Source organism: Cervus elaphus, chromosome 27, assembly GCF_910594005.1.
Source record: "Cervus elaphus chromosome 27, mCerEla1.1, whole genome shotgun sequence".
NCBI classification, from domain to species: Eukaryota; Metazoa; Chordata; class Mammalia; order Artiodactyla; family Cervidae; genus Cervus; species Cervus elaphus.
The window spans coordinates 25916424-25942750 of NC_057841.1; the positions used below are offsets into that span (position 1 = coordinate 25916424).

General features: G+C 42.0%; 1 protein-coding gene across 2 annotated transcripts in view; it reads right to left on the reverse strand.

Annotated features, from left to right (window-relative positions):
• MAPRE2 (microtubule associated protein RP/EB family member 2) overlaps nt 1–26327 on the reverse strand; it is a 177996-nt gene that overhangs the window by 145903 nt on the left and 5766 nt on the right. For both annotated transcript variants that reach the window (XM_043889425.1, XM_043889424.1), the window contains exon 2: nt 1583–1644. Coding sequence is in view for 1 of the 2 variants with exons in the window: in XM_043889424.1 (XP_043745359.1) it covers nt 1583–1644 (62 nt within the window). In the remaining variant the exon portion in view is untranslated. The remainder of the gene's footprint in view (nt 1–1582; nt 1645–26327) is intronic.

Consider the following 26327-nt stretch of genomic DNA (forward strand, 5'->3'; position numbering starts at 1 on the left):
AGTTGCATCCATGTTAACTGCAAATGGCATTATTTCATTCTTTCCTTGGCTGAGTGTTTTTCCACTGTATGCCCCATCATCTTTATCCATGCCTCTGCTGATTGTCGCTTAGGTTGCTTCCATGTCTTGGCTATGGTCAGCACTGCTGCTATGAACACTGGGGTGCATGTATCTTTTTGAATTATAGTTTTGTCTGGACATGTGCCAGAAATGGAATGGCTGGATTATATGGTAATTCTATTTTTAGTTTCCTGAGGAACCTTCATACTGTTTTCCATAGTGTAGTCACTTACATTCCTACCAACAGTATAGAAGGGTCATGTTAGGGGCTGCTTTTACGTGCATACAGAAAGCCCTGGCGGCTCCTCTTAGTGGTTCTTCTATTTCAATTGCTCTCAGACGCCTTTCTACTTCCTTCCCTCTGTCTCAGCTCTGTCCTAGGTTCAGCTCTGGTTCTTGAAGAGTCTAGCTGTTCGGGCACCACTCAGGGTACACACAGCATCTCTACATTCATTAGAGTAAAAGGGGCAAATTTATTCATCCTATTTAAATAAACCTTAATCATTTCAAATCATTACAAATAAGAATTTTGTACCTGTAAATTTCACTTGGTTTAATATCTAGGTAACACCTTAAAATTCTACTCTTAAGAATTTTTTGTTTCTCTTATCAAATAATTTATTTAAAAATGACCAACAACCATATCATTTTATCCCAAAGATCCCAAGACAAAAATGGTATATTACCCACTGATTTGAGCTTTTAATACTCACCAATACTGTTTGGAAAATTATTGAAGAAATAAGTTTCTAATTTTATCCTTTCAGAATGATACAAAATAAAACAACACATACTCCACCCCTCCCACCCTGAAACACACACATCTATCCCCCACCCCCTGTAAAAGTTTCAGTGCTATGGGCAAAAAAATAAAAGATCTTTAGGGCACCCTGAATGAAATATAGGACTCTTCCTTATGCGAACAAAAATAGCTCACAGCTTTGAAATCTCTCAGGATGGCTTTCCAAATATTGCCATCTGCTGGAATTTCAGTTAATTGTTTCTTTGTTCTAGTGAGCTCCTGGAATATTAGATAGAGCACCAGTGGGAAATAACAGAAGGTCAAATGATTGTGTCTCAAACACAAATCCCAAATTGAAAAAAAAAATTATGCTTTCTGAGCTTTCATCTCCTTTAAGACACCCATCTCTATTTTAAAGTCAATGGAGCAGTGGCCTGGATTTTTAACAAATAATCCCTTCTTCATAATTAGAAATAGCCTGAGGTATCTTGGTATTTTCTCACTTCACTTCTCACCAGGAAAATCTCCAAAATTAAACTTCAACTGGCTTGAGTATTTTTAGAGGAATTCCTGATAACAGCTAATTAGCTCTTGGTACCCATGGGAAATGGAATGTTGTTTGAAAAATAATCTTCAAATGAAGCATATTTACTGGAATACTCCCTTTAACTGTATAATGGAATTTTGAAAATAAATTTGTTACAAAGGCATCAATAATACACACTCCAATTTAATCTGTAAACAGGGAGTCGTGCAACATAATTTATGCTTAAACCTTACCTTGAGCATCCAGGCTCTCTCCCTGGCTGTCGAGATGAAATGTTCCTCTGAGAAACGGGATACTGGCGTAGAACAACAGCAACAAAAAAAAAACACAGAAAAAAGCATTTAATGTGATGAAAACATAGGAGCAGAGAGTTATAATTTAGTTCATTGGCTGTGGCCAGCAATGGAAGAGAAAATCAAAAAGTGCACAAAATATCCACATTCAATTGATTGTATCATATGAGAGAAAGTCAGCCAAACACTAGGTTTCTCAGCTACATTATTATATCAATCCTGGGGTTGATCGATTATAGTTGGAGAGTATTTATATAACAACCATCCTATAAAGGGAATTTTTTTACCTTCCCCCACCCTTGTAGCCTGGTGTGATGGGAATCGTGTGTTAGCATATAATCTGAGGAACCAGGGCCCCCAGTGAGGTATCAAATGCCAACATCAATTAAAGTACTGACTTTCCCAAAGTTGGGTTAATTTGTAGATTTTACATCTAGTATCAACACAGGCTTATTCTTCTAGTTAAGAGATGTGTTTAATTTTAACAGGATAAGCATTATAAACAATGCCAGGATCAAACTTGCATATATATACACACACACACACACACACACACACACACACACACACACATATATATACACACCACCAAGGAATTACTTTCTTTTATATGATTTTGCTATTTATATTCAAATCATGCTTTGACTAAATGATAAAGTAAATTGATGAAGGATAGATCTGATTCCAGAGGCTGAGAAATGCTTGTGAGCTCTGGGTTTTGGGGGTCCCAGGTTGGGGGTGAATGGGAACTGGGGAGGCTGCTTGTGGCTTAAGCAGATGCTACTAAAAAGGACCCAAAGATGCAGATGTATGGGAGCTGCAGGGGTCTTCCCGCCACCCCCAATTAGAAATCACCCCTCTCCACCTGCCTCCTAAGCCTTCGCTCCGCACATTGCTTGCCTATGTTTTCTGTATGTGGCTATTTCAGAAAAGCCGTTGGTGCTTGTTTAGTTTCAAATCAACTGTACAAAAATAAAATATTTGTGACAGATCCAACACAATGTGATTAATCCCAGACATAGTTCTGCAGATGTCCCTGGGAGAAAGATTTTAAGCAAGAGAAAAGAGGGACTTCCCTGGTGGCCCAGTAGTTGGGCATGTGCCTGCCAATGCAAGGGACATGGGTTCGATCCCTGGTCCAGGAAGATTCCACATGCTGCGGAGCAACTAAGCCTGGGCACCACAACTACTGAGCCCATGAGCTACAGCTACTGAAGCCTGTGCACCTTACAGCCTGAGCCCTACAGCAAGAGAGGCCGCCATCCCGAGAAGCCCGCACGCTGGAATTAGAGAGTAGCCCACACTCACCGTAACTAGAGAGAGTCCGTCTATAGCAATGGAGACCAGCACAGCCAAAAACAATCAAATTTTTTTTTTTAAAAGAAAGAGAGGCATTTGGCATTTTACATTTTTTTTTAATAAGGGAAAGAGGAGATGGTGAAAAGGAAAAAAAAATGCAAAAAAACAAAATGGTAGGTGCTGAGATGACAAGCAATGGCAACCGCTGAATTTTCAGTGTTATACCATTCAATAAGAGAGTTCAAAAGTCATTTATATAATTTGGCTTGTATAAAAATCAGAAAATTTAATGTGGATGGTTTCAAGAACTGACCTCAGGTAAGCTAGTTTTTTTCCCCTTAGTAGAAATTCCTCACATATTTCATAGAATTTAATTTTATGAGTGTTTCATATCTTTCCCATAATTTAACAAGAGTTAATAAAACTAAAATAGTCTGGTTTAAAAAAATCTGTTCCCATCCACATCAGTTCCTTTTCCTAAGTCCTTCTATCTTTGAGATATTTTAACTGAATCAGAAAAAAATTTTCAGTTGCTGTCTTTATTTAGCTAGTACCACTAGCTATGTTACTAGGCAAAATGCAGGCTATGAAGTTAGGAAGCAAGAGTGTAAGATTCCCAGTTTTTCTATAAACCAGATAATTAGCCCTTAGAAAAGTCAAGGTCAGCTGTACACAATTGGCCTTTTTCTGTTTGGACTACAACAGCCCATTGCGAATTTTTCAACAGCTGCAATGGATCAGTTTGGGGAAGAATGAGACCATTGATTGAATATCCCTGCACAAGTCATTTGACATATTTTATCTAATTCAAACCTCAAATCCATCTTATTAAAATGAAAAGGCTGAGGCTAGGAGCAGTGGAGCAGTCTCTCAGTATGACGCAACTAGAGTAACAAGTCCTAATTGAGTCTGACAGACGCTGCTGTTAGGTCCACGTGGCATCATTGTAAAAGCTAGGCCTTCGCCATTGATTCGAAACTCCTGGAGAGCGCCTGGTACACTCCTGGGATATAGGAGATGCTCAATAAGGTATGGCCTTGTGAGGGTGGAGAGCTAAGTGGGCATGGCTGGTCAGGAGAACATTTTTCTCTGGGCTGTCTGGCACATGTAGAGAAGCTATTGTCTATAAATTTCACACTTTTAAAAAAGATGATCTCAAAATAGATCACTGTGTAAATGTGAAATGCAGAACTATCAAACTTTCACACAAACTCTGAAATAAGAGAAAAGCTTTGGGATCTAGGGCCTGACGAAGAGTTTTATGTTTTTGACAACAGAAAACACGATCCACACAAGGGGAAAATGGACAAATCGGACTTCACCAAAATTAAGAACTTGTTCACGTTGTTCACATGAAGCAGATATAAACATAAGGTACAAATTAGGAGAACATATTTGCAGACCACACATCTGACAGAGGACATGTATCTAGAATAAGAACTCTCAAAACTCAGTTAGAAAATCATTAGGAAAAGAGCAAAAGACACTGACAGACATTTCACTGAGGAGGATATACAGATGAGCACGTGAAGTGACAGTCAACATTATTAGCCACTAGGTTGGTGAAAAAAATAAAACTGTAATGAGATATCACTAGACACTTATCAGAATGACCAGAATAAGAAATGGTAACAATCTGAAATTCTGGTACTGTTCATGGGGTTCTCAAGGCAAGAATACTGAAGTGGTTTGCCTTTGACTTCACTCTTTCCCAGACTGCAAGAAGGGAAAGATTGAAGGCAGGAGGAGAAGGGGACAACAGAGGATGAGATGGTTGGACGGCATCACTGACTTGACAGACATGAGTTTGAGCAAGCTCTAGGAGTTTGTGATGGACCGGGAAGCCTGGTGTGCTTCAGTCCATGGGGTTGCAAAGAGTTGGACACGACTAAGCGACTTGAGCTGAACTCAACTTGCCTTGGACTGCAAGATCAAACCAGTCAATTCCAAAGGAAATCAGTCCTGAATATTCATTAGAAGGACTGATGCTGAAGCTCCAATACTTTGGCCACCTGACGTGAAGAACTGACTCTCTGGAAAAGACCCTGATGCTGGCAAAGATTGAAGGCAGGAGGAGAAGGGGATGACAGAGGATGAGATGGTTGGATGGCATCTCCAAATTGCTGGACATGAGTTTGAGCAGGAGTTGGTGATGGATACAGAAACCTGGCGTGGTGCAGTCCATGGGGTCACAAAGAGACATGAATGAGTGACTGAACTGACTGAAATTCTGATGAAGATGAGAAGAAACTAGATCATTCATATATTGCCTGTGAGAATGTAAAATGGCTCAGCTACTCTAGAAAATATTTGACCGTCATAAGAAACGAAACCAAACCAAAAATGAAACATGCAGCTACCACACAACCCACCCAAGGTACTCTTGGCATTTTTCCAGGAAAGTTAAAACTTTTTATTAGTGGATTTATTCACAGTAGCCAAAATCAAGACAACCCAGATGTCATTTGACAGGTTAACAGTCAAACAAATGGATATATCCATTCCATGGAATACTACACATCAAGAGAGAAAAAAATACTGCAAAACCTGGTTGGCTCTACAGAGAATTATGCTGAGTGAAAGAAGTCAATTCGTAAGTCAGATACTGGATGATTCCATTATCTAACATTTTTAAAATTAGAAGACTACAAAAAAAGACCACAGGTTAGCAGTTGCCGGGGGTTGAAAAGAAGGTGAGGGCTGGAGGGAAGAGGGTATGATTATAAAAGGGCAAAACTAGGTACCTTTGTGGGAACGGAAACATTATGTACCTTAAACATGTATCAATGTTGTGGGATTGGAAACATCATGTACCTTAAACATGTTTCAATGTCGTGGGATCGGAAACATCATGTACCTTAAACATGTTTCAGTGTCGTGGGATTGGAAACATTATGTACCTTAAACATGTACCAATATCCATAACCGGGTTGTAGCCTTGTACACAGAGTTGCAAGATGATATGGCTGATGGGGAAGCTGAGCAGATCTCTGTATATTGTTTCTTACAGCTACATGTTAATGTACAATTGTCTCAAAATAAAGTTTAACTTAAAATCAGGAGATTGGACAGCAACTAGAATTGAGCAAGATACCTCTTCTTCTTTTTTTCCCCCACCTTTTCAGGGAAGAACAAAAGCCCCGAGGCAGCGGGCCAGATGGGGTCAGGAATTTGCTCCATGTTGCGCAGATCCAAGAAAAATAATCTTCACCCACGGTTTTAGCATTCAGAACCCACTGCCAAGCATTCGCTGTCCAATCTTGCCTGTCTTGGAATTTTCTCTGCTGTTATCTCCTCTTTCTTTTACATTTACCTTCCCAGCCAAAATGCTGACACAAATACACATACCGCAAACCAGAAATGACTTCTTAAAAATGTATTTTTAATTGGAGGATAATTGCTTTATGATGTGCTGACTTCTGCCGTACAACTACATGAATCAACCATAAGTTGACGTATGTCCCGCCCTCCTGAACCTCCCTCCCACCCTCCACCCCAGGCCACCCCTCTAGGTTGTCACAGAGCACTGGGTTGAGCTCCCTGTGTTGGGAGGAATTGAGACAGTAGCATTGAAACATCATACATTATGTAAAATAGATAGCTAATGGGAAGTTGATGCATAAAACAAATGACTTCTAAATGGCAGTGTGATACACTCTGCATTTTAGAAACGATCTCTCATACATTCGAGTTCATGCTTTCCATGAAGTTCCAAAATTCTCACGTCTTATTTGCACAGGAATAGAATTTCATGGTTTGTGGTTTGTTGATGACAAGGCAGGTGTTCTGTATTCTAACCTGCGCCACACACTAAATAAGGATCTAACTGTAATCACCCCAGGCTTCCCAGGTGGCACCAGTGGTAAAGAGCCTGGCTGTCAATGCAGGAGACATAAGAGATGCGAGTTCAATCCCTCAGTTGGGAAGATCCCCTGGAGGAGGCCATGGCAACCCACTCCAGGATTCTTGCCTGGAGAATCCCATGGACAGAGGAGCCTGGCAGGCTACAGTCCACAGGGCTGCAAACAGCAGGACATGACTGAAGCGACTTAGCACACACACATGTAATCACCCCACAAAGAGGGGCTGGTGGGCTTTCCCTCACCTTAGGGGAGACCCTGTTGACTCTTCTCATTTTGAGCACTAGTCAGCCACCCCAGAAATGAGTGGCCGTAAACCAGTTACTTTCTCCTGGCCTGTCTGTTGGATTTGTTTTACTTGAAAAGACCAAATGTCTTTGTTCGGAAGAGAGTCATGACACGGTCAAACTCTTTTAACAAAGCACATTTTGTTTTCTCCCAACCTCTGGAAATTTCAAATCCTCTTTCTTTGAACAAACTCAGAATTCTGGCATCTCATGGGTGGGGCACAGCACAACTTCCATCCTTGTTCCAAATCCCCCCAAAACACTGCTTCCTTGTCTAGCCATAAAACCACAGGTACATAAGCGATATGTCAGAATGGAAAAAGGGTTGTAAAAATATTGCCACTTGTGCCATATTGAAAGGAAGAATTCTCTTTTTTTTCAGCACTATTGGGTTGGGCAAAAACTTTAAGTTTTTCATAAGATGTTATGGGAAAATCCCAATGAACTTTTTGGCTAACCCAATATACCTGTGGCTTCTCAGGTGGTGCTAGTGGTAAAGAACCTGTGTACCAATGCAGGAGACATAGAGATATGGGTTCGATCTCTGAGTCGGGAAAATCCCTGGAGAAGGGAATGGCTACCCATGCCAGCGGGGGCTTTCCTGGTGGCTCAGCAGTAAAGAACCCACCTGCCAGTGCAGGGGACGTAAGTGAGTCGGGTTCAAACCCTGGGTCAGGAAGATCCCGTGGAGGAGGGCATGGCAACCCACTCCAGTATTCTTGCCTGGAGAATCCCATGGACAGAGGAGCCTGGCGGGCTACAGTCCATAGTCACAAAGAGTTGGACACGACTGAAGTGACTACATACACAATACATATCTAGCCACTGAGGTTTCTGCTCAAGGTAAAGTTAAAGCAGCCTCCCCCTACAAAGAGGCAGTTATTCCTGCCTCCCCAGCTGCGCCCAGCTTTTTCGAGAAGAGAACACTGCTGGGACCTGAACCTAGGTTTTCTTCCCAGGACTTGACTCAGCTATCTGTGCATCTTCTGAACGAGCTGTATCCTGAATTGCAAATTCCCTGTATTTGTTTGAAGATACTAAATCACTCCAGTTGTAAATTACATTCTTTAGAGTGGGAGGCCCATGGCTTTCTAGGAATGATGCAGTTTGTAAGCATGAGTGAAAGGTCACAGATCCTCAGAGCCTCCTTAATGTCAGCCTTCCTGAGCGCCGTGCCTCCAATGAGCACTGCCTCAGTTAGTGGCCTCCGGCTGGGCTCAGGGCCCTTCCAGGGCAGCAGAAGGAAGCCCAGAGACTGCCCAGTTCAGCTCTCTCAGGGGACCAGAGGCATGACTGCCAGGAAGCAGAGAGCTGAGCTCGCACCAGGGAAACCAAACCCAAATGAGGTTATCTGGCAAGAAAGGGTCAAATTATACGGAATTTTTGGTATTGAGTATGGTACAATGCATTCTTCTCCTTAAGAAAAGCAGACCGCAAATACCCCATATTACATATTAAAAGGCTTTTAAAAAATTGTAGCTGGTTGATAAACGGATTTGAGTGGGAGGGATTAAGCACGGTAATGATGCTATAAACTTCTTATGGTCGTGTGATCTGGGCTTCTGTAAAAGATAATCCAGAGACCATTTTATAATTAAATTAAAAATTCAGTTCTTTTCACACAAACTGAGGCTAACCCCGTCTTCTAGAATCCTCCTTTATCCATCTGCTACTAGCCATAGAAGTAGACAGATTGACCTTTTTATTCTAGAATATTCATGTGCCAATATATATAAGGGGGCTTCCCTTGTAGCTCAGTCTGTGAAGAATCTGCCTATAATGCAGGAGACTCAGGTTTAATTCCTGGGTTGGGAAGATCCCCTGGAGGAGGGATAGGCTACCCACTCCAGTATTCTTGCCTGGGAAATCCCATGGACAGAGGAGCCTGGTGGGCTACAGTCCAAGGGGTCACAAGAGTTGGATATGACTTAGCCACTAAACCACTAATATACACAAGAAATCTGTAAAAATGATGAGACAAACTAAGTATGAGAAATACCACATTGACTGTATTTCTGTGAAATATTCTTGATAATTATTTTTCACTCATCCTTTTATCCATTTTAAACAGAGGGGTTGGAATAGAACAGCTTCTTTGCTCATAAGTGTGATTGATAAGGAAATGTAGCAGAATGTTTACAAAGCAGAAAGGCAGCACAGAGAACAGTGTCAGGTTCACTTACAGTCCAGGGTTCAAGTTTATTGCTGAGATCATAGTGAAAACTAGAACCCTGCTTTACATGTATCCTATCTATACTTGTCATTCCTTCGACCACCCAAAAAAGGAACCCACTAACATATTAACAGTGTAAGAAAGATAATGTGAAATCTAAGACTTTGGCAATAGCAAGAGGGTTGCTATGATCTCTCTCAAAAGATGAATAACCATTGTCCAACTTGCGCTGTGTGGAAATCTTTTCAAACTCTGACATTTCCAGCAGAGTCTGTTAGAAGTGTTGGTAAGTGGACAGAACTTTTTAAAATGTGCAGGTATGGACAGGGAGGTCTGACGTGCTGCAGTCCATGGGGTTGCAGAGTCCGACACACCTGAGCAACTGAACTGAACCAGCCAATAGATTAAGCACCTTGTAAGCATTATCTTCAGTTTTCAAACGATCCAGTTTTGTTATCCACCCCCCACCCCACATTTTACAAGTGAGATAACAGACAATTAGTAACACTGTTACTCTGAGTCACATAGTTAATAAGTACGGGAAGTAGGATTTGAATGTAGTTCTCTTTGACTCCAAACCCCATGCATTCAGTTCAGTTCAGCTGCTCAGTCGTGTCCGACTCTTTGAGACCCCATGAATTGCAGCACGCCAGGCCTCCCTGTCCATCACAAACTCCCAGAGTTTACTCAAACCCATGCCCATCGAGTCGGTGATGCCATCCAGCCATCTCATCCTCTGTCATCCCCTTTTCCTCCTGCCCCCGATCCCTCCCAGCATCAGGGTCTTTTCCAATGAGTCAACTCTTTGAATGAGGTGGCCAAAGTATCAGAGTTTCAGCTTCAGCATCAGTCCTTCCAATGAACACCCAGGACTGATCTTCAGGATGGACTGGTTGGATCTCCTTGCAGTCCAAGGGACTCTCAAGAGTCTTCTCCAACACCACAGTTCAAATCCCATGCGTACTTCTTAAATCACTGCACTGTTTTTGATGTAAGAGGAATATTTCTGAAAGAGGTGGGGGAAATAAACTAGACTTCTGGGGAAAAAAAAAGTGCAGGTATGTTTGTATGGCCTCTGCCTGTAAGTTTTCTGTTGGGGTCATGCGGACCCTAGAACGTGATGTGGCACCAACCAACACTGCTCGAGGGGTTTGATTTACCAAGGAGTATACTTACAAAAAGTTCCGGGGTTGTATTAGTAAAGAGATTCCTTTATGGAGAAATTCATGCTGAATTCCACTCACCTGGAAAATAACCTGGTGAAATTCTAGAGAAGAAGCTAATTTTCTTCATAATTGTTTTTTTCCCCCTAATCAATCTATTTTTTTTTCATTTTATTTATTTATTTATTTATTTTTTTGTCATCCATTGATATGAATCAGCCATAGATTTACACATATTCCCCATCCCGATCCCCCCTCCCACCTCCCTCTCCACCCGATTCCTCTGGGTCTTCCCAGTGCACCAGGCCCGAGCACTTGTCTCATGCATCCCACCTGGGCTGGTGATCTGTTTCACCATAAATAGTATACATGCTATTCTTTTGAAATATCCCACCCTCACATTCTCCCACAGAGTTCAAAAGTCTGTTCCGTATTTCTGTGTCTCTTTTTCCGTTTTGCATATAGGGTTATCGTTACCATCTTTTTTTTTTTTCGTTACCATCTTTCTAAATTCCATATATATGTGTTAGTATGCTGTAATGTTCTTTATCTTTCTGGCTTACTTCACTCTGTATAAGGGGCTCCAGTTTCATCCATCTCATTAGGACTGATTCAAATGAATTCTTTTTAACGGCTGAGTAATATTCCATGGTGTATATGTACCACAGCTTCCTTATCCATTCATCTGCTGATGGGCATCTAGGTTGCTTCCATGTCCTGGCTATTATAAACAGTGCTGCGATGAACATTGGGGTGCACGTATCTCTTTCAGATCTGGTTTCCTCAGTGTGTATGCCCAGAAGTGGGATTGCTGGGTCATATGGCAGTTCTATTTCCAGTTTTTTAAGAAATCTCCACACTGTTTTCCATAGCGGCTGTACTAGTTTGCATTCCCACCAACAGTGTAAGAGGGTTCCCTTTTCTCCACACCCTCTCCAGCATTTATTGCTTGTAGACTTTTGGATAGCAGCCATCCTGACTGGCGAGTAATGGTACCTCATTGTGGTTTTGATTTGCATTTCTCTAATAATGAGTGATGTTGAGCATCTTTTCATATGTTTGTTAGCCATCTGTATGTCTTCTTTGGAGAAACGTCTGTTTAGTTCTTTGGCCCATTTTTTGATTGGGTCATTTATTTTTCTGGAATTGAGCTGCAGGAGTTGCTTGTATATTTTTGAGATTAATCCTAATCAATCTATTATGGGAAATAAATCCAGGTAAAATATCCAGCTTGAAAATATTTGCCACACAGTTCCAGGACCATCCATGGATACCAAAAAATCCACAGGTGCTCAAGTCCCTTCTATAAAATGGCACAGTCAGCCTTCCGTATCATAGAGCTTGGCATCCACAGATCCAACGATCTGCAGAATGAATTTGATCTAGAGGACTGTTCCTTAGAGTCTTTTCTTTCCATAATTATATGTCTATAGCTCTTAATTTTCAATGTTCTTTCACATATGACATCACACCTAGATCTAGAAATCATAGTTCTCTTACAACTCGAGGGTCACTCTGCTTGCTTTTTGGCTAACCGCTCTTCTCTCCTTTATGTCTTCCCTGGTACTCCCACCTGGTACTGAGTCGCAGAGCCAAACTTCTAACTCAGAGTTTTTTCATTGTCACCTCCCTCCCTTAACACCTGCTCCCAGGGAGCTTTTAAAAACGCTTTCTACCCCCAAGAAACTAAATACTTCTTGTTGTTGTTCAGTCCCTAGGTCGTGTTGGACTCTTCGCAACCCCATAGACTGCAGCACACCAGGCTTCCCTGTCCTTCACTGTTTCCCAGAGTTTGCTCAGACTCATGTCCATTGAGTCGATGATGCCATCCAACCATCTCATCCTCTGTCACCTCCTTCTCCTTCTGCCCTCAATCTTTCCCAGGATCAGGGTCTTTTCCAATGAGTCAGCTCTTTGCATCAGGTGACCAAAGTATTGGAGCTTTAGCATCAGTCCTTCCAATGAATATTCAGGGTTGATTTCCTTTAGGATTAACTGGTTTGATCTCCTTGTAGTCCAGGGGACTCTCAAGGGTCTTCTATAGCACCACAATTCAAAGCATCAATTCTTCGGCGCTCAGTCTTCTTTATGGTCCTGCTCTCACAACCGTACATGACTACTGGAAAAACCATTGCTTTGACTATATAGACCTTTGTTGGTGAAATGATGTCAAATGAAATACTAAGAAAGAGGATTTTGTTAGGGTTGTGTTTTGGAGGGCCACAGACCATTCTAACATCCAGTTTTCATCCTGTTGACATGGCATACTCTAATTCAACTGAGGAAACATCCATTATGGAGCATCTCCTAGGTGCCAGATCTGTGCTGAGAGGTGGGGATACTCTGTCAGTTACAAAACCTTCTTTTTCTTTCAGAACTTGAGAAAAAAAGAGGATCAGTGATCCCATACTTCAGGTGAAGAAACTGAGGCTTAGGAGCTTGTGTGTTACAGGTGATCACACAGCTCGAAAAGGACACAGCTGGTATCCAAACTCTGGTCTCCTGATTCTGAATTGTATGCTTTCCTGTGGATCCATTATGACCCATTCTACCTTTTTCTTCTGTCAGGCTTCCTCTGTATATTATTTTAAAATTCAATTTCATATATTTGGAGCAACAGGGCACCAAGTTTTGACATTTGCAAAAGTTTTTTTTAAAGTTTCTGTTCTTTTATTTGCTCAACAGTTATTGAGCACCTAACATCTACCACTTACATGCAGCTAAAGGCATGCTCTTCTGGGCATCAGGTGCTGGGCCACGTTTATTACATGCATCAAGTTATTTACTCCCAATAACCCTATGAGGAGAGCTATTTTTATTCTTATAGGTACATGAACTGAGGTTTGGGCAGGGCTGGAGTTCAAACTCAGATATCTGGACTTCAAAGCTGGACTTCTTGAGTGCCACTGTGCATCTATTTAATCCCAGGCATCAAGGGGGCTCTAATACACAGCACAGCCCCCTACTTACAGACACACAAATTAATTATATCATAGGGCTGTGAATGCAAAAGGGAAAATCTTATGACTGCTGTCCTCTTGGATACTATGTAGAGTTTGAAAGAGTTTTTCAGGAGTCACCTGGGAATCTTGTTAAAATTCAGACTATGCTTTGATAGCTCTTGGGTAAGGTCTGAGAGTCTATCCTTCTAAAACTTCTAGGTGGTCTTCCCAGGTGGTTCAGTGGATAAGAGTCCTACTGCCAATGCAGGGTTTGATCCCGGGTCCAGGAAGAGTCCACATGCCGGGGAGCAACTAAGCCCATGTGCCACATGCGACTACTGAAGCCTGGGCACCCTAGAGCCCATGCTCCACAACAAGAGAACCCACTTGCAATGAGAGGCCCGGGCGCTGCAACAAAGAACAGCCTGCACTCACTGCAACTAGGGCAATACCACGTGCAGCAACGAAGACCCAGTGCAACCAAAATAAATAAATAAATACTAGGCGATGCTGCTGCTGCCAATCCGGGGACCATATTTTGAGTTGCAAGGCAGGTGGTCTCTCCACTTCTGAGCTTGAGGTTTTCCTCGTAGAGTGAAATGGGCATGCCATTTAAACTCTAGGCCCTAATTTTATGGTTTTCTGTAAACTGCAGCTACTTAGAGTGTGACTGCTATGTGTAAAATCTCTTTACCAACTGTAAATTTCTAGGTAAATGGAAAATACTTGTGTTTATCATTATCACTATTAAATAGCTGAATTTGAACACATATCCCTCATCAACTAGGTCTGAGTATTAATTAGATAGCCAAGAAATATAAAAATAAAATCAACTCAAGGGAGATTCAATAGCTTAAATGGAACAGAGGAGAATGACTGAAAGAAATCTTGTTGATGTGGTCTCCTTGAAAGGGATGCGAAGGAATCCTTTGAGCAGGACACTTACTGGCCCTTCTGAAATATAATTCACTGCCTTTTGGGGGAGGGGCTGTAGTCTTTGATCTCAACAAACCCCACATTTTGACCACCACCTAAAGTTGGCAGCCAAGGGGAACAACACAAAAAATAAACTTAGTCTTTTGACCATAAGTGGAGGTTTTCCTGTTAGCTAGAGTAGAATCCTCGTATGTCATAGGACCTGCTGGAAGGATTTCAGGCTTTGTAGATATCACTTCATTTAATGCAGTGTTTAACAGTCTGAAGTCTTTAAAGTCTTTTGGATCCTAGAGATGCTTATTTTTTCTGCCTTATTGTTCCTCTCCATCCCACAAAGTCCTTCCTTTCTGCTCCTCAAGGGGACAGCCAAGGGTGAGCTGTCAGCTGAGCACAAAGGAGCACCACGTGCTTGAAAACCAGGAGGCTGCTTAGATGACCCAACAAGCACTGCCAAATGCAAACAACAAGCTGAAAAAAAAAAAACTCCTTAGGACTCTAAAACTACCAAGTTTTTAGTAGGGAAAATTCCCAGGCCTCAGTTTTTCATCTAGAAAAATGAGATTCAATGAGATGACCTCCAAAGCTACATGCAGCTCTAAAAATAGTTGACCCTTGAACAAAGTGGGGGTTAATCCAAGTATAATTTACAGTTGGCCCTCCACATCCAAGGTTCTTCTGCATTCAAGGATTCAACCAACCAGGGTCCACGCAGTACTGTAGTATTTACTATTCAAAAATCTGTAAGTGCAAGTGGACCCATGCAGTTCAAACCTACATTGATTGAGGATCAGTTGCACTATGATACTACTTGGCGTAAAGAAAAGCACACAGCGAGTTAGGCACTGATTTTGTGAGATGATCTCTAATAGAACATACTGATGACGCTAGATTGAAAGATGTGTAGAACACACTTGCCTGTGTTTGCTCCCACCAGGAGCGGGAAGGCATCCCAGGGCCGTGTCTCCAGAGTCCAGAAGCAGTGACACTATGGCCCAGTCAGGGGAAGGCTCTGTTCATCATAAGCCCCTCTGCAAGCACCATCTGGCATTAACGACGGTACCAGGGCCACAGGACAAAAACAGCAATGATTCTTACCCCTGGTCACAAGTGTTGATGTTTGGCCTTTTCACGTTTTCTAGCACTTGGCTAGTCTTGTAGAAGGGACTGCCCTTTGCACCATGGGATGCAGGCTTTCTTGTCTTGCCTGTACTGTGTGTGTGGGCGCACAGTACAACTCACTGCTGGACTGGGTCAGAGGTTCTGCTTTTCCCATGTTTTCACTTCTGTCTAACAGGATGCAGTATATGACATCGCTGCATCTCAGCCCAAGCTGATTGGTAGAGAGAGGACTCAGTGCCAGCCACAGGCACAGGGGAAAATGAGCAGAGAAGGGTTTCCGAGTGCATCCTTTATAAGATGCATCTGCCCTGCTAGAAATCCCTCTGCTTTCTATTCTGACCAGCTGCAACGGCATTCTCCACATATTAAGTCGAAGTGTGAATCTTATCACCGCTTCTGTCCATTACAATCCGACTCAATTAATTTTATGTGCTAGTGGGTTATCAAAACTATATATTTTCCTCATGTTTTAAAGAATGTATGAATTCTCCAGAGGAGAAGAAATACAGTTCTCAGTGCATTTTCTATTGTACTTTATTCTGAGAAAGCTGGATTAACAACCACTTTTCAGCACACTAGGATGTCTTGTGGGAAAAGAATAAGTTAAAAATAAAAATCCCTTCCTCATTGATGGGTAGGGGCCACAGGTGAGCGGAACTGTTTCAATCGCTCTTTGAGCAGAACTGGGATGAGAACCGGCTCCCTGGATAATGTTTCACATGACTGATCACTGGGACTTCTCTGGTGGTCCATTAGTTGGGTGTTTGCCTGCCAGTGCAGGGGACACAAGTTCGATTTCTGATTTGGGAGGATTCCACAGGCCACAGGGCAACTAAGCCCGGGAGCCACAGTAACTGAAGCCCATGTGCAGAGAGCCCGTGCTCCGCAACAAGAGAAGACTGAGCGCTGCAACTAGAGAGTAACTCCTGCTCACTGAAACTAGAGAAAGCCTGCACGCAGCAAGGAAGATCCAATGCTTACCCTGAAGTAGATAAATAAATAAAAATTTAAACATAAATTAAATGACTTATTATTAATAAAAACTATAAGGATGAAGTTATGCCTAACTTGCAAAGTTTTAAGAGAAGGTCCTTATTTGAACAGAGACAACTTTTTTTTTTTTTTTTCCTGGTGGCTCAGATGGTAAAGAATCTGCCTGCAATGCAGGAGACCTGGCTTTGAACCCTGGGTCAGGAATATCTCCTAGAGAAGGGAATGGCTACCCACTCCAGTGTCCTCGCCTGGAGAATCCCATGGACAGAGGAGCCTGGTGGAGTACAGTCCATGGGGTCACAAAGAGTCGGACAAGACTTAGCAACTAACACTTTCATTTTCTTTTGTCTTAACTCATTTTTTTTTCCCATTTATTTTTATTAGTTGGAGGCTAATTACTTTATAATATTGTAGTGGTTTTTGCCATACAGTGACATGAATCAGCCATGGATTTACATGTATTCCCCATCCCGATCCCCCCTCCCACCTCCATCTCCACCTGATCCCTCTGGGTCTTCCCAGTGCACCAGCCCTGAGCACTTGTCTCATGCATCCAACCTGAGCTGGTGATCTGTTTCACCCTTGATAATATACATGTTTCGATGCTGTCTCTCGAAACATCCCACCCTCGCCTTCTCCCACAGAGTCCAAAAGTCTGTTCTGTACATCTGTGTGTTTTGGGAGATGTTGCTGAAGACTCTTTATCATCTCTCCTACTGTTCACATCTGGAATAATTTTAACTGACTCTTAACGTTTTCATCTCTAGAACCTCTACTCATGAGCATTAGTAACAAACATCTGTATAGTTTTTCCCGATGGAGAAATCAAGGTGTAAAACTCAACCAAAGTCCTACAAAATTATTAATATAGTAGAAAAATAAATGTTCAAGGTTAGTAACAAGGTTTTTTTTTTTAAACAAACACCCTAAATGTGAAAAACGAACCACCAAAATGCTTTCAGATTCTAAGAGCAACCCTTAGAACACCACTAAGCCTCCCAAGAATATATTGTTAAAAATCTCTCTTCACTGGGATGGGCCAAAACCCCCATGGGAAAGTATGATTCAAATGAACTTAAGCTTGATGTCACAGCATGTAGAACACACAATCGTTCTAGTCATCCTGCATGGCTCAGCTGCATCAGGTTGCTCAACAGGGTACACTCTGAAGGCGTCAAATGACTTGCAAACTCCACCCAAGGTCCAAAGTCTGGGCAAACTACCATGAATCGTATCACAGACACTCAGATAAGCAGTTTAGGACAGAGAGACAACCTTGTACACGCTTCCCCAAGGGGTAGACCTGACTTTGACTTAGGATTCCTCTGGAGTGGGTGTCCGTGGTGACGGGGATGTATAGCGGTAGACTCTCGGGGCCGGAGGACGGGGAGCCACACGCTCTTGAATATAATTATACTCTTGTGATCTGTGTAGCTAATTGTAAGAGCAGTTGGTAAGCAGTACCAGGAGCCTCTTGTTCTTTTCAGATATGAGGAACAATAGCCCTGCAGGACAGATGTTTCTTGTTTCTGGGTACAATCTGACTCCAAAGCCTTGATCAGTCTCCCACGACTTCAAAACAGCAGCCTCCAAGGCTCAGCCTCCCTCCAGCGGACTGTCCGTCCCCGAGGTCACAAAACACTCCTTCCACAGTGAAAAGACTTGGTGGTTCATGAATCTAGTGAAAGCTCCCCTTGGTTCAGGTGTTCCTTAGTTCTAAGGTGAGTTTAAAAACGTCAGTATCAATGCACCTGCACTTTGCCTACAACTTAAAAACACACATTTGAAAAGAAAAATCAGTAGCAGGCAGATGAAATTTGTCACAGATGAGATGCAGGATGGGGGAGAAAAGTCCATCCTGAGTTTTTTTTTTTTGGCCACACCTTGCAGTATGTGTAACTAGTTCCCTGACCAGGGATAGAACCCCCAGCCCCTGCAGTAGAAACGCAGAGTCTTAACCATTGGGCCACCAGGGAATCCCCATCCTGAGATTCTTACAGATGCAAAAAATGTGAATGTTTTTTAAATGGAAAAATGACCGGTGGTATGAATCAAGATAAAACTATTGTAACACCAGTCAGAATCAGAAGCAGCTTTGTAGCATTTCACTATTGTCTTTCCTATCACCTACTGTGGGCTTGCCAGATGGCACTAGTGGTAAAGAACATGCTTGCCAACGCAGGAGACGTAAGAGACATGAGTTCGATCCCAGGGTTGGGAAGGTTCCCTGGAGAAGGAAATGGCAACCCACTTTAGTATTCTTGCTTGAAAATCCCATGGACAGAGGAGCCTGGCGGGCTATGGTGCACAGGGTTGCAGAGAGTCAAGCATGACTGAAGCGACTTAGCACACACACACACACACACAGCACATCACCTACAAGCGGTGTGTGTCTCCTTCCAGCAGATAATCACTATTTCTGTCTCTTACTAAACACTGACCCAAACCTGCCGGCTGCTCCACCTTCACACCGAAAGTAAAGGTACCAACATTTTAGGCAAAAGAAATAAAGTTCCAGCAGTAGACTTTTAGAAAGTACTTGCAGAGAAGCATCACCCACCCCATGAGTTTTCCATCATAAACACTTGCAACAGAAACAAACAAACAAAAAAACTGAACAGGATGGGAACCCCCGAACTGCAGGCCAATGTCCAAGAGAGTCCTACCTGAGCACCCCGTTTCCCAGCAGGAAGAAAACTTGTCTTCTGCATTTCTTCATCTATGAAAGCAGGGGGGCTAGAAAATGATGAAAATTCCAAATAGAAAGCTCTTACGTATCAAGAGCTACTCGAGGACCCAGGGACTGGCAATAACTACAAGTCCACCACCATCTCCAGCCACAGACGGGGGTGGGGTGTGAGGGGAACGAAAACGCAATCACAAGGATCCACCTATCCCAGCCTATCCTGGATGGGTGGGCCAGTGGGAGGTGGTGGGAAGGGGTGGTTAGGAGATTAGGAAAGGCCTTCCTGAACAATGCTCACTCATAACAACCGACACCTGTGGATCTCATTAAAGGGCAGATTCTGATGGAGAAAGTCCGGGGTGGAGCCTGAGCTTGGGCACTTATAAGACGTTTCACTGGTCAGTGGAGCACACTTGGAGGGGTGGGGCCCTAAAAGGATTAACAGCTGAGCTAAGACAAAGGCTAAGCATAAATAACTGTCATCCTAGGCAGAGGGCAGGGCAAAGATACGGAAGCTAGAAGCACTGTTGAATATGGGAAACGGCATTCAACAAGCTAAGGGAAATTTTTAGGTGCAATATTGTTGAATGTAAATGCAGACAGTAAGAGCTCCATGCAAACATACAAATAGATTTGCGAGAGTAGCATGAAGGTGGTTAGATGAGGAGTGTTTCCCCTCACGCCCCTCCCTTATCTTTTTCAGACTCTCAGTAATGAATTTATTAAAACAACAAAAAAACTGAGTTTCTCCTCCATGGGCTGGGTAGAGGGGAGAACTCTGCCCTGGGGTGTCTTAACAAACTGACCATGAAGCTTCTTTCTATCTGGGATTATGTGATTGTTTCAGATACAAAGCTACTTAATAACCGATAACCACAATTATAGAATGAATGTGCTAATTGTGACATAAAAACATGTTTTTGAAGGAATAATATTTTCTTTAAAAAGCTAATTAAAAATATTAAAGCATGTTTTTTATAACCCGTTAATAAATTTTTCCTGGGAAAAAGTGCAAGAGGACTGTATAGAATGCAGGCAGAAAAAAGCCTTGTATCATTTGATTTCACAGAGCCCTGAGTGGTAACCTGATGAGGAATTCATCGTTTGGTGCCCCCAGGACACATTGCTGACCCCAACCAGGAGGAGAACTTTCAGTTTCTGAGGTGCAGAGGGGAGAGTTATGGTTGCCAAGGTCACAGAGCCTCAGGTTGCATGTCTATGAGGTGTGTATGCAATGGCTCTGTAGATGGGACTGTTAAAATTACCATCATCTCTGTTCCAAATCAAATGGGCTTCCCTTGTGGCTCAGTGGGTAAATCCGCCTGCAGTATGGGAGACCTGGGTTCGATCCCTGGGTTGGGAAGATCCCCTGGAGAAGAGAACGACTACTCACTCCAGTATTCTGGCCTGGAAAATTCCACAGACTGTATAGTCCATGGGGTCGCAAAGAGTCGGACACAACTGAGTGACTCTCACTTTATTCCAAATCAGGCATGTTGTGGGAAACCACATCATGTAATCTTCAGTCAACTGCCGGCCCTAGCTGAAGCAGGACACAAAACAAATCTTAAGACCACATCGCCGTACACAATACAGTCATCACAAAGACCCTCTCCCCACATTTTATCTGGGGTAAACACACATCCCAGGTGATGCTAATGCTGCAGGTTTTGGCCCTCACTTGACCAACAAGGCATCACTGGGGCCACCTGAGGTTGAACTGTGATCATCAGTGTCCTGTGGGCATGGTTGATGGGTTTCTCCTGTTACTATACTTGAGCTGACAATTCACCTGTTAAAGTATCTATTTTATTGAAAGGTCTGTGAAAGAATAGAAAGTACCTTAAGATATCTCACAAATAAGATACCTTTCAAGATTCTTATAAGAATCTTGTGAGACAGTTTTAGACTCCACTCTTATCTGACAGCTGAGAAAACTCAATTTGAGGGATGGTGATGAAGGATGTTAAAGTCTCCCAAATCACCTAGTCGGTCAGCCACAGAACTGGTTGTAGGCATCAGGCCTTCTGATGTTCTCATGCCAATTCCAGAATTCCTTCTAGCATACAACCCTGTAACTTCTAAAAAACAAGCAGGCAACTATAAAGGGAGGTTTTTGAACTCCAGAGGCATTAAGATCTACGAAACCTTTTAAATTACTTTTTAAAATTTAGATTTTCATAAGAGTAGTTTGGAATTTGCCATAGGTCCAAACTGCATGTCCTTTGTTCAGTTTTAGAGGAACCTAGGAATACTATGAATGCATGGTGTTGGCATATAATTATTCTTAAATTTTTTTTTAATTGGAGTATAATTGTTTTATACTGTTGTGTTAGTTTTGCTGTACAATGAAGTGAATCAGCAATATGTATACACATATCCCCTCCCTCTTGAACCTACCTATCACCTTATCCCCATCTCATGCCCCTAGCTCATCACAGAGCACCAAACTGAACTGAAATATTCTTATGTAAGTTGTAGTATATGAAGTAAAAAGGCACAAAAAGATTTGCTGGTGATTTGTAGGTTCTTAAGGACAACCCATGGAGAAGGCAACGGCACCCCACTCCAGTACTCTTGCCTGGAAAATCCCATGGAAGGAGGAGCCTGGTAGGCTGCGGTCCATGGGCTCGCTAAGAGTTGGACATGACTGAGCGACTTCACTTTCACTTTTCACTTTCATGCATTGGAGAAGGAAATGGCAGCCCACTCCAGTGTTCTTGCCTGGAGAATCCCAGGGATGGGGGAGCCTGGCCGGCTGCCATCTATGGGGTCGCACAGAGTCGGACATGACTGAAGTGACTTAGCAGCAGCAAGGACAACCCAGAATGTTATAATAGGTTGTTGAATTAGTTTCAGTGAAAGACTGTTTTAAACTTACATTTATCTTATTTTGTTACATATGCTTATTATAAAACAATATTAGAAATGGTCATTTAGGATTTTCATATGAATAAAATAGAAATACAGTAGTTCCCTACCTTGAAGATACTGGATCAAAGGAAACTATTCCTAATGTGTTAAAAGAGACAGTTTGTTAAGGATTACTGCAACATGACATTAAATATAAAGACCAATTTATGGTGAAAAAGTGGATCCTTCAGTTCAGGACTTCTCAAACTTTAATATCTATATGAATCACTTATGGCTCTTGTTAAAGGGAAGATTCTGATTGAGAAGGTCTGGGGTGGAGTCCAAAACTCTGCCTTTCAAGATATCCCAGGTGATGCTGATACTATAGGACCTGGGACCTCACTTTAGCAAGGCATCACTGGAATCACCTGAGGGTGAACTTCAATCGGCAGTGTCCTGTGGATGTGGTTGATGGGTTTTTTCACGTTACTCCATGTACCTATGAAAGGATCTATTGAGAGGTTTGCAAAAGAATAGAAAGTACCTTAAGATATCTTATAAATAAAAAATGTTGCTGACTTCCCTGGTGGCAAAGTGAATAGGAGTTTACCTACTAATGCCAGGGACACTGGTTGGATTCCTGGTCTGGGAAGATCCCACAGGCCAAGGAGCAACGAAGGCCAGGAGCCACAACTACTGAGCCTATGTTCCACCCCGCATGCTGCAACCACTGAAGCCCAAGGACTGACAGTTGTTGCTCTGCAGCAAGAGAAGCCACCACAAGGAGAAGCCTGGGCACTGCAGAGAAGATCCAGAACAGCCAAAAATTAAATAAATGAATAACATTATTAAAAAGTTGCTAATTTTCTAAATCTGGCTTTACTTTTTATTTCCCTTATTCAGTAAGCAAAAGGTGCACAAAACTTCTGATAGTGGCTTGATTTTTCTCTTTAGTAGGTAAAGGCAACTGAGATATTTTATTATCCTCAGAAATACAGTTGCAGATCACGTATTTTATAGACCAGGAAAGCTAGTCATATTGAGATTATGGGATAAAAGTAGGATTGTAAGATTTAGGGGAAAAAAGAAAACAAAACAAAACTTCAATCAACCACCATCAAAAAGATGGGATACCCAGTTAAATCTGAATTTTACATAAAAGATTAATGTTTTCCATATGAGTATATCCCATGCAATATATGGGATATACTTAGACTAAAAACAAAAAAACAACCTTGTTCATCTGAAAATCAGACCTAATCGGGGTTCCTGTATTTTATCTGGCAACCATTGCTAAAAACATACCCTAGATTCTAACTTACATGTAAGTGCTAGGAGAGCAGATGCTGGGGTGGAGAATTAACAGACCCACTGACAGCGTTGTTTAAACATCCCAGCTGCACAGGGAATTGTTTTCTGGACTTGCCAGTACCGCATGGAGCGCTTGGCTATTACTGCCTTGATTTATGGGAACTTCTTTTGGGAGATTTGTGCCCTGAAGACCACCCTTTAAAAAAAAAATTATGATATATGATAAGTTGGAAGTAAAGCTAACAGGAGTCTTGTATCAAAAGCTTGCTTTCTGGAGAAGAACGAGGTGGCAAAAAGCAGGAAGGTTTGTCTTCTAGCTCCCTGTCTTTTTTTCTTCTGGAGATGCTGAGTGGGAAAGTGAAAACAGTGAGACTCATGAGAGGTGATTCTTAATACTCCACATTTTGGCAGGTTGATTGGATTTAAGATTATCTTTGAAGAAAGGAAGTATAAGGTGGTTGCAGGCACTCTCACACTCTTGCTTATTGGTTGCTGAAAGCTGACTTGACTAACTTATAAAGAGGGTAATTTAGTCTTCTGATTTCACTTTTATGTATGAGAGCCAAATAAAAAGTCTCAAAAATTTTAGCAAAAAATCCAGGAATTGCCTCATTTTCCAGTGGCTTTTTCTTGCTTATTTTCCCTTCTACTGACTTCAAATACCAACCGTCATTCCTGCCATGATGTTTATAATCAACTCTAAGTCAGAACCAAGGTCTGCCCATCACCGCAATGTTTTTGAGTGTTTTGATGCTGAAAGCTCAGCTTCTCCGTACACTGGTGCCAAATCGAATCTTGGAGATAGTTTTCCGTGAAGTAGAGAAGAATAGCTCTATTGCTTTGTCCCGCAAAGGGGGCCACAGCGAGCTAATGCCTTCAAAACTATCTGTTCCAACTTGGGGAAGATAGTGGGAGGTTTTATAGCAATTGCTCAAAGAGGGTGTGATCAGCTTGTAGATATTCTTCTAATGGGTTGGTGGTGAGGTAAGTTGGCAAACTTCAGGTCCAACTGGTCTGGGGTCTACATGCTTGTGGGCAGCATACAATTGTAAATTGTTAACTTCTCCACCTGGAGGGCTTTCAATATCTGCAAAACAGCTCAAACGTATTGTGTGTATCCACTGATGGGGAAACAGGATCTTGCCCCAAGGCTGCCCTTGACTATTTCTCCTCGGTCTCACATCCCCTCCCTTCCCTAATTAACAACTACTTGAATTCACCCATTGAACTCAGGGAAGGTTAAGGAAGCTGAACGAAAGTTGCTTCCTATAAGCAAAGAGATGGGGGACACAGAAAGGCCTTGGGCTCAGGAGCCCCATAGGGCCCTGGCAAGGTATCAGTTTTGTCCCTGCTTAAGCATTTGACAATTATGAATTCCCTATTCTGGTAAAAATACAATAAATCCAATTAATTCCTAATTTGAGGAATTACTTTGGAGAGAACTACTAGTGATATATGTATGCATGCTAAGTTGCTTCAGTCATAACCAACTCTGTGTGACGCTATGGACTGCAGTCGGCCAGAATCCTCTATCATGGGGTTCTCCAGGCAAGAACACTGGAGTGAACTGCTGGGCCCTCCTCCTGGGGATCTTCCCAACCCAGAGATCGAACCTGAGTCTCCAATGTCTCCTGCAAGGGCAGGTGGGTTCTTTACCGCTAGCACCACCTGGGAATCCCTTATATATATAAATGTATGGCAGACACTTATCAAACAAAATGTATTTAGTAAAAAAGATTTAGTGAAGGCTAAATTATAATAAGGTAGGAAAGCTAATTTCACTTGAACTAGTTCCTCACACAGTCAGCATAGGAGCTATACAATCTATTAATATCTTCCATTGTCCCCTCCTCCTCTTCTCCAATTATTCCATCAGGAACACTACTGGGTTATGTTACCTTGGAAGTTAGTTATCAACAAGCCATTACTACCCATAGTCCTAGGACGGGATTAAATACATTTACAATTTGTTTTCATTTTTAGAAATGATTTAGCTGATTTCAGATACTTCAAAATACACATTATAGTGCAGTGTTTGATTTTTTATCTCTAAATTTCAGGTGTACTGATTCTGGAAGAGATGAAGAGGACAAGAGTTATTATACATACATAACCTTTAAAGTTGCTCTAGTAATCTAAGTGAAACTTACTTGGAAATGGTCTGTGGCATGAACAAGTCATCAGGAAGAGGAAGTTCTCTTAACTGAAGGAAATTTTATGAGCGGTGACATTTACAGTAAAAAATTACAACAAGTTCCTATCAACGTAGTTGTCCTTTCAAATATTTCTTCTGGACTCAGGAGTAATCTAGTCAACTTTGAGAAGAAGGCATATAATTTGAATTTCTGGATCCTAATCTGATCTGTTTTTCAACTTGGAAATTTCAAACTAAATTGTTCACAGCACACTGTCAGTCTTTAGTGATATAAGTGATTATATGTATGAAGTGGAAGTGAAGTCCCTCAGTCATGTCCAACTCTTTGCAACCCCATGGATTGTAGCCCGCCAGGCTTCTCTGTCCATGGTATTCTCCAAGCAAGAGTACTGGAGAGGGTAGCCATTCTCTTCTCTAGGGGATCTTCCTGACCCAGGGATCAAACCTGCATCTCCTGCATTGCTGGCAGATTCTTTACTGTCTGAGCCACAGGGAAGCCTGATTATATGTATATTTGCTTATTATCTAATGACCATTGCCTTGGTAAGTAGCAAGCAATTTATTAATATCTTAAATGTATACTTTAGAAGAGAGGTGCAATTTCCCAAAGAAGCAAGTTTCCGCATCAAGCTTTAAGTGTATGACATGACAGCCAATGAAAAATGTCAAAATCTGAATAGATCCTCAAATTATGCATTCATATACTAAAACAAGGAAGACTGGAAATGCCCTCATAGGGTGGCATAACAAAGTTTCTATGGCTAAAGAGCTGAAGCAAGTGTGACTGTGGACTTGCTGTCAAGGGTGTATGTTTGCATTTTCTAGACCTCTGGAAACAGTGACAGCTCAATCTAAGTATTTCACTGTTGGGCTGTTTAGGTTCAGAAGTTTTATGGTTTACCACATCA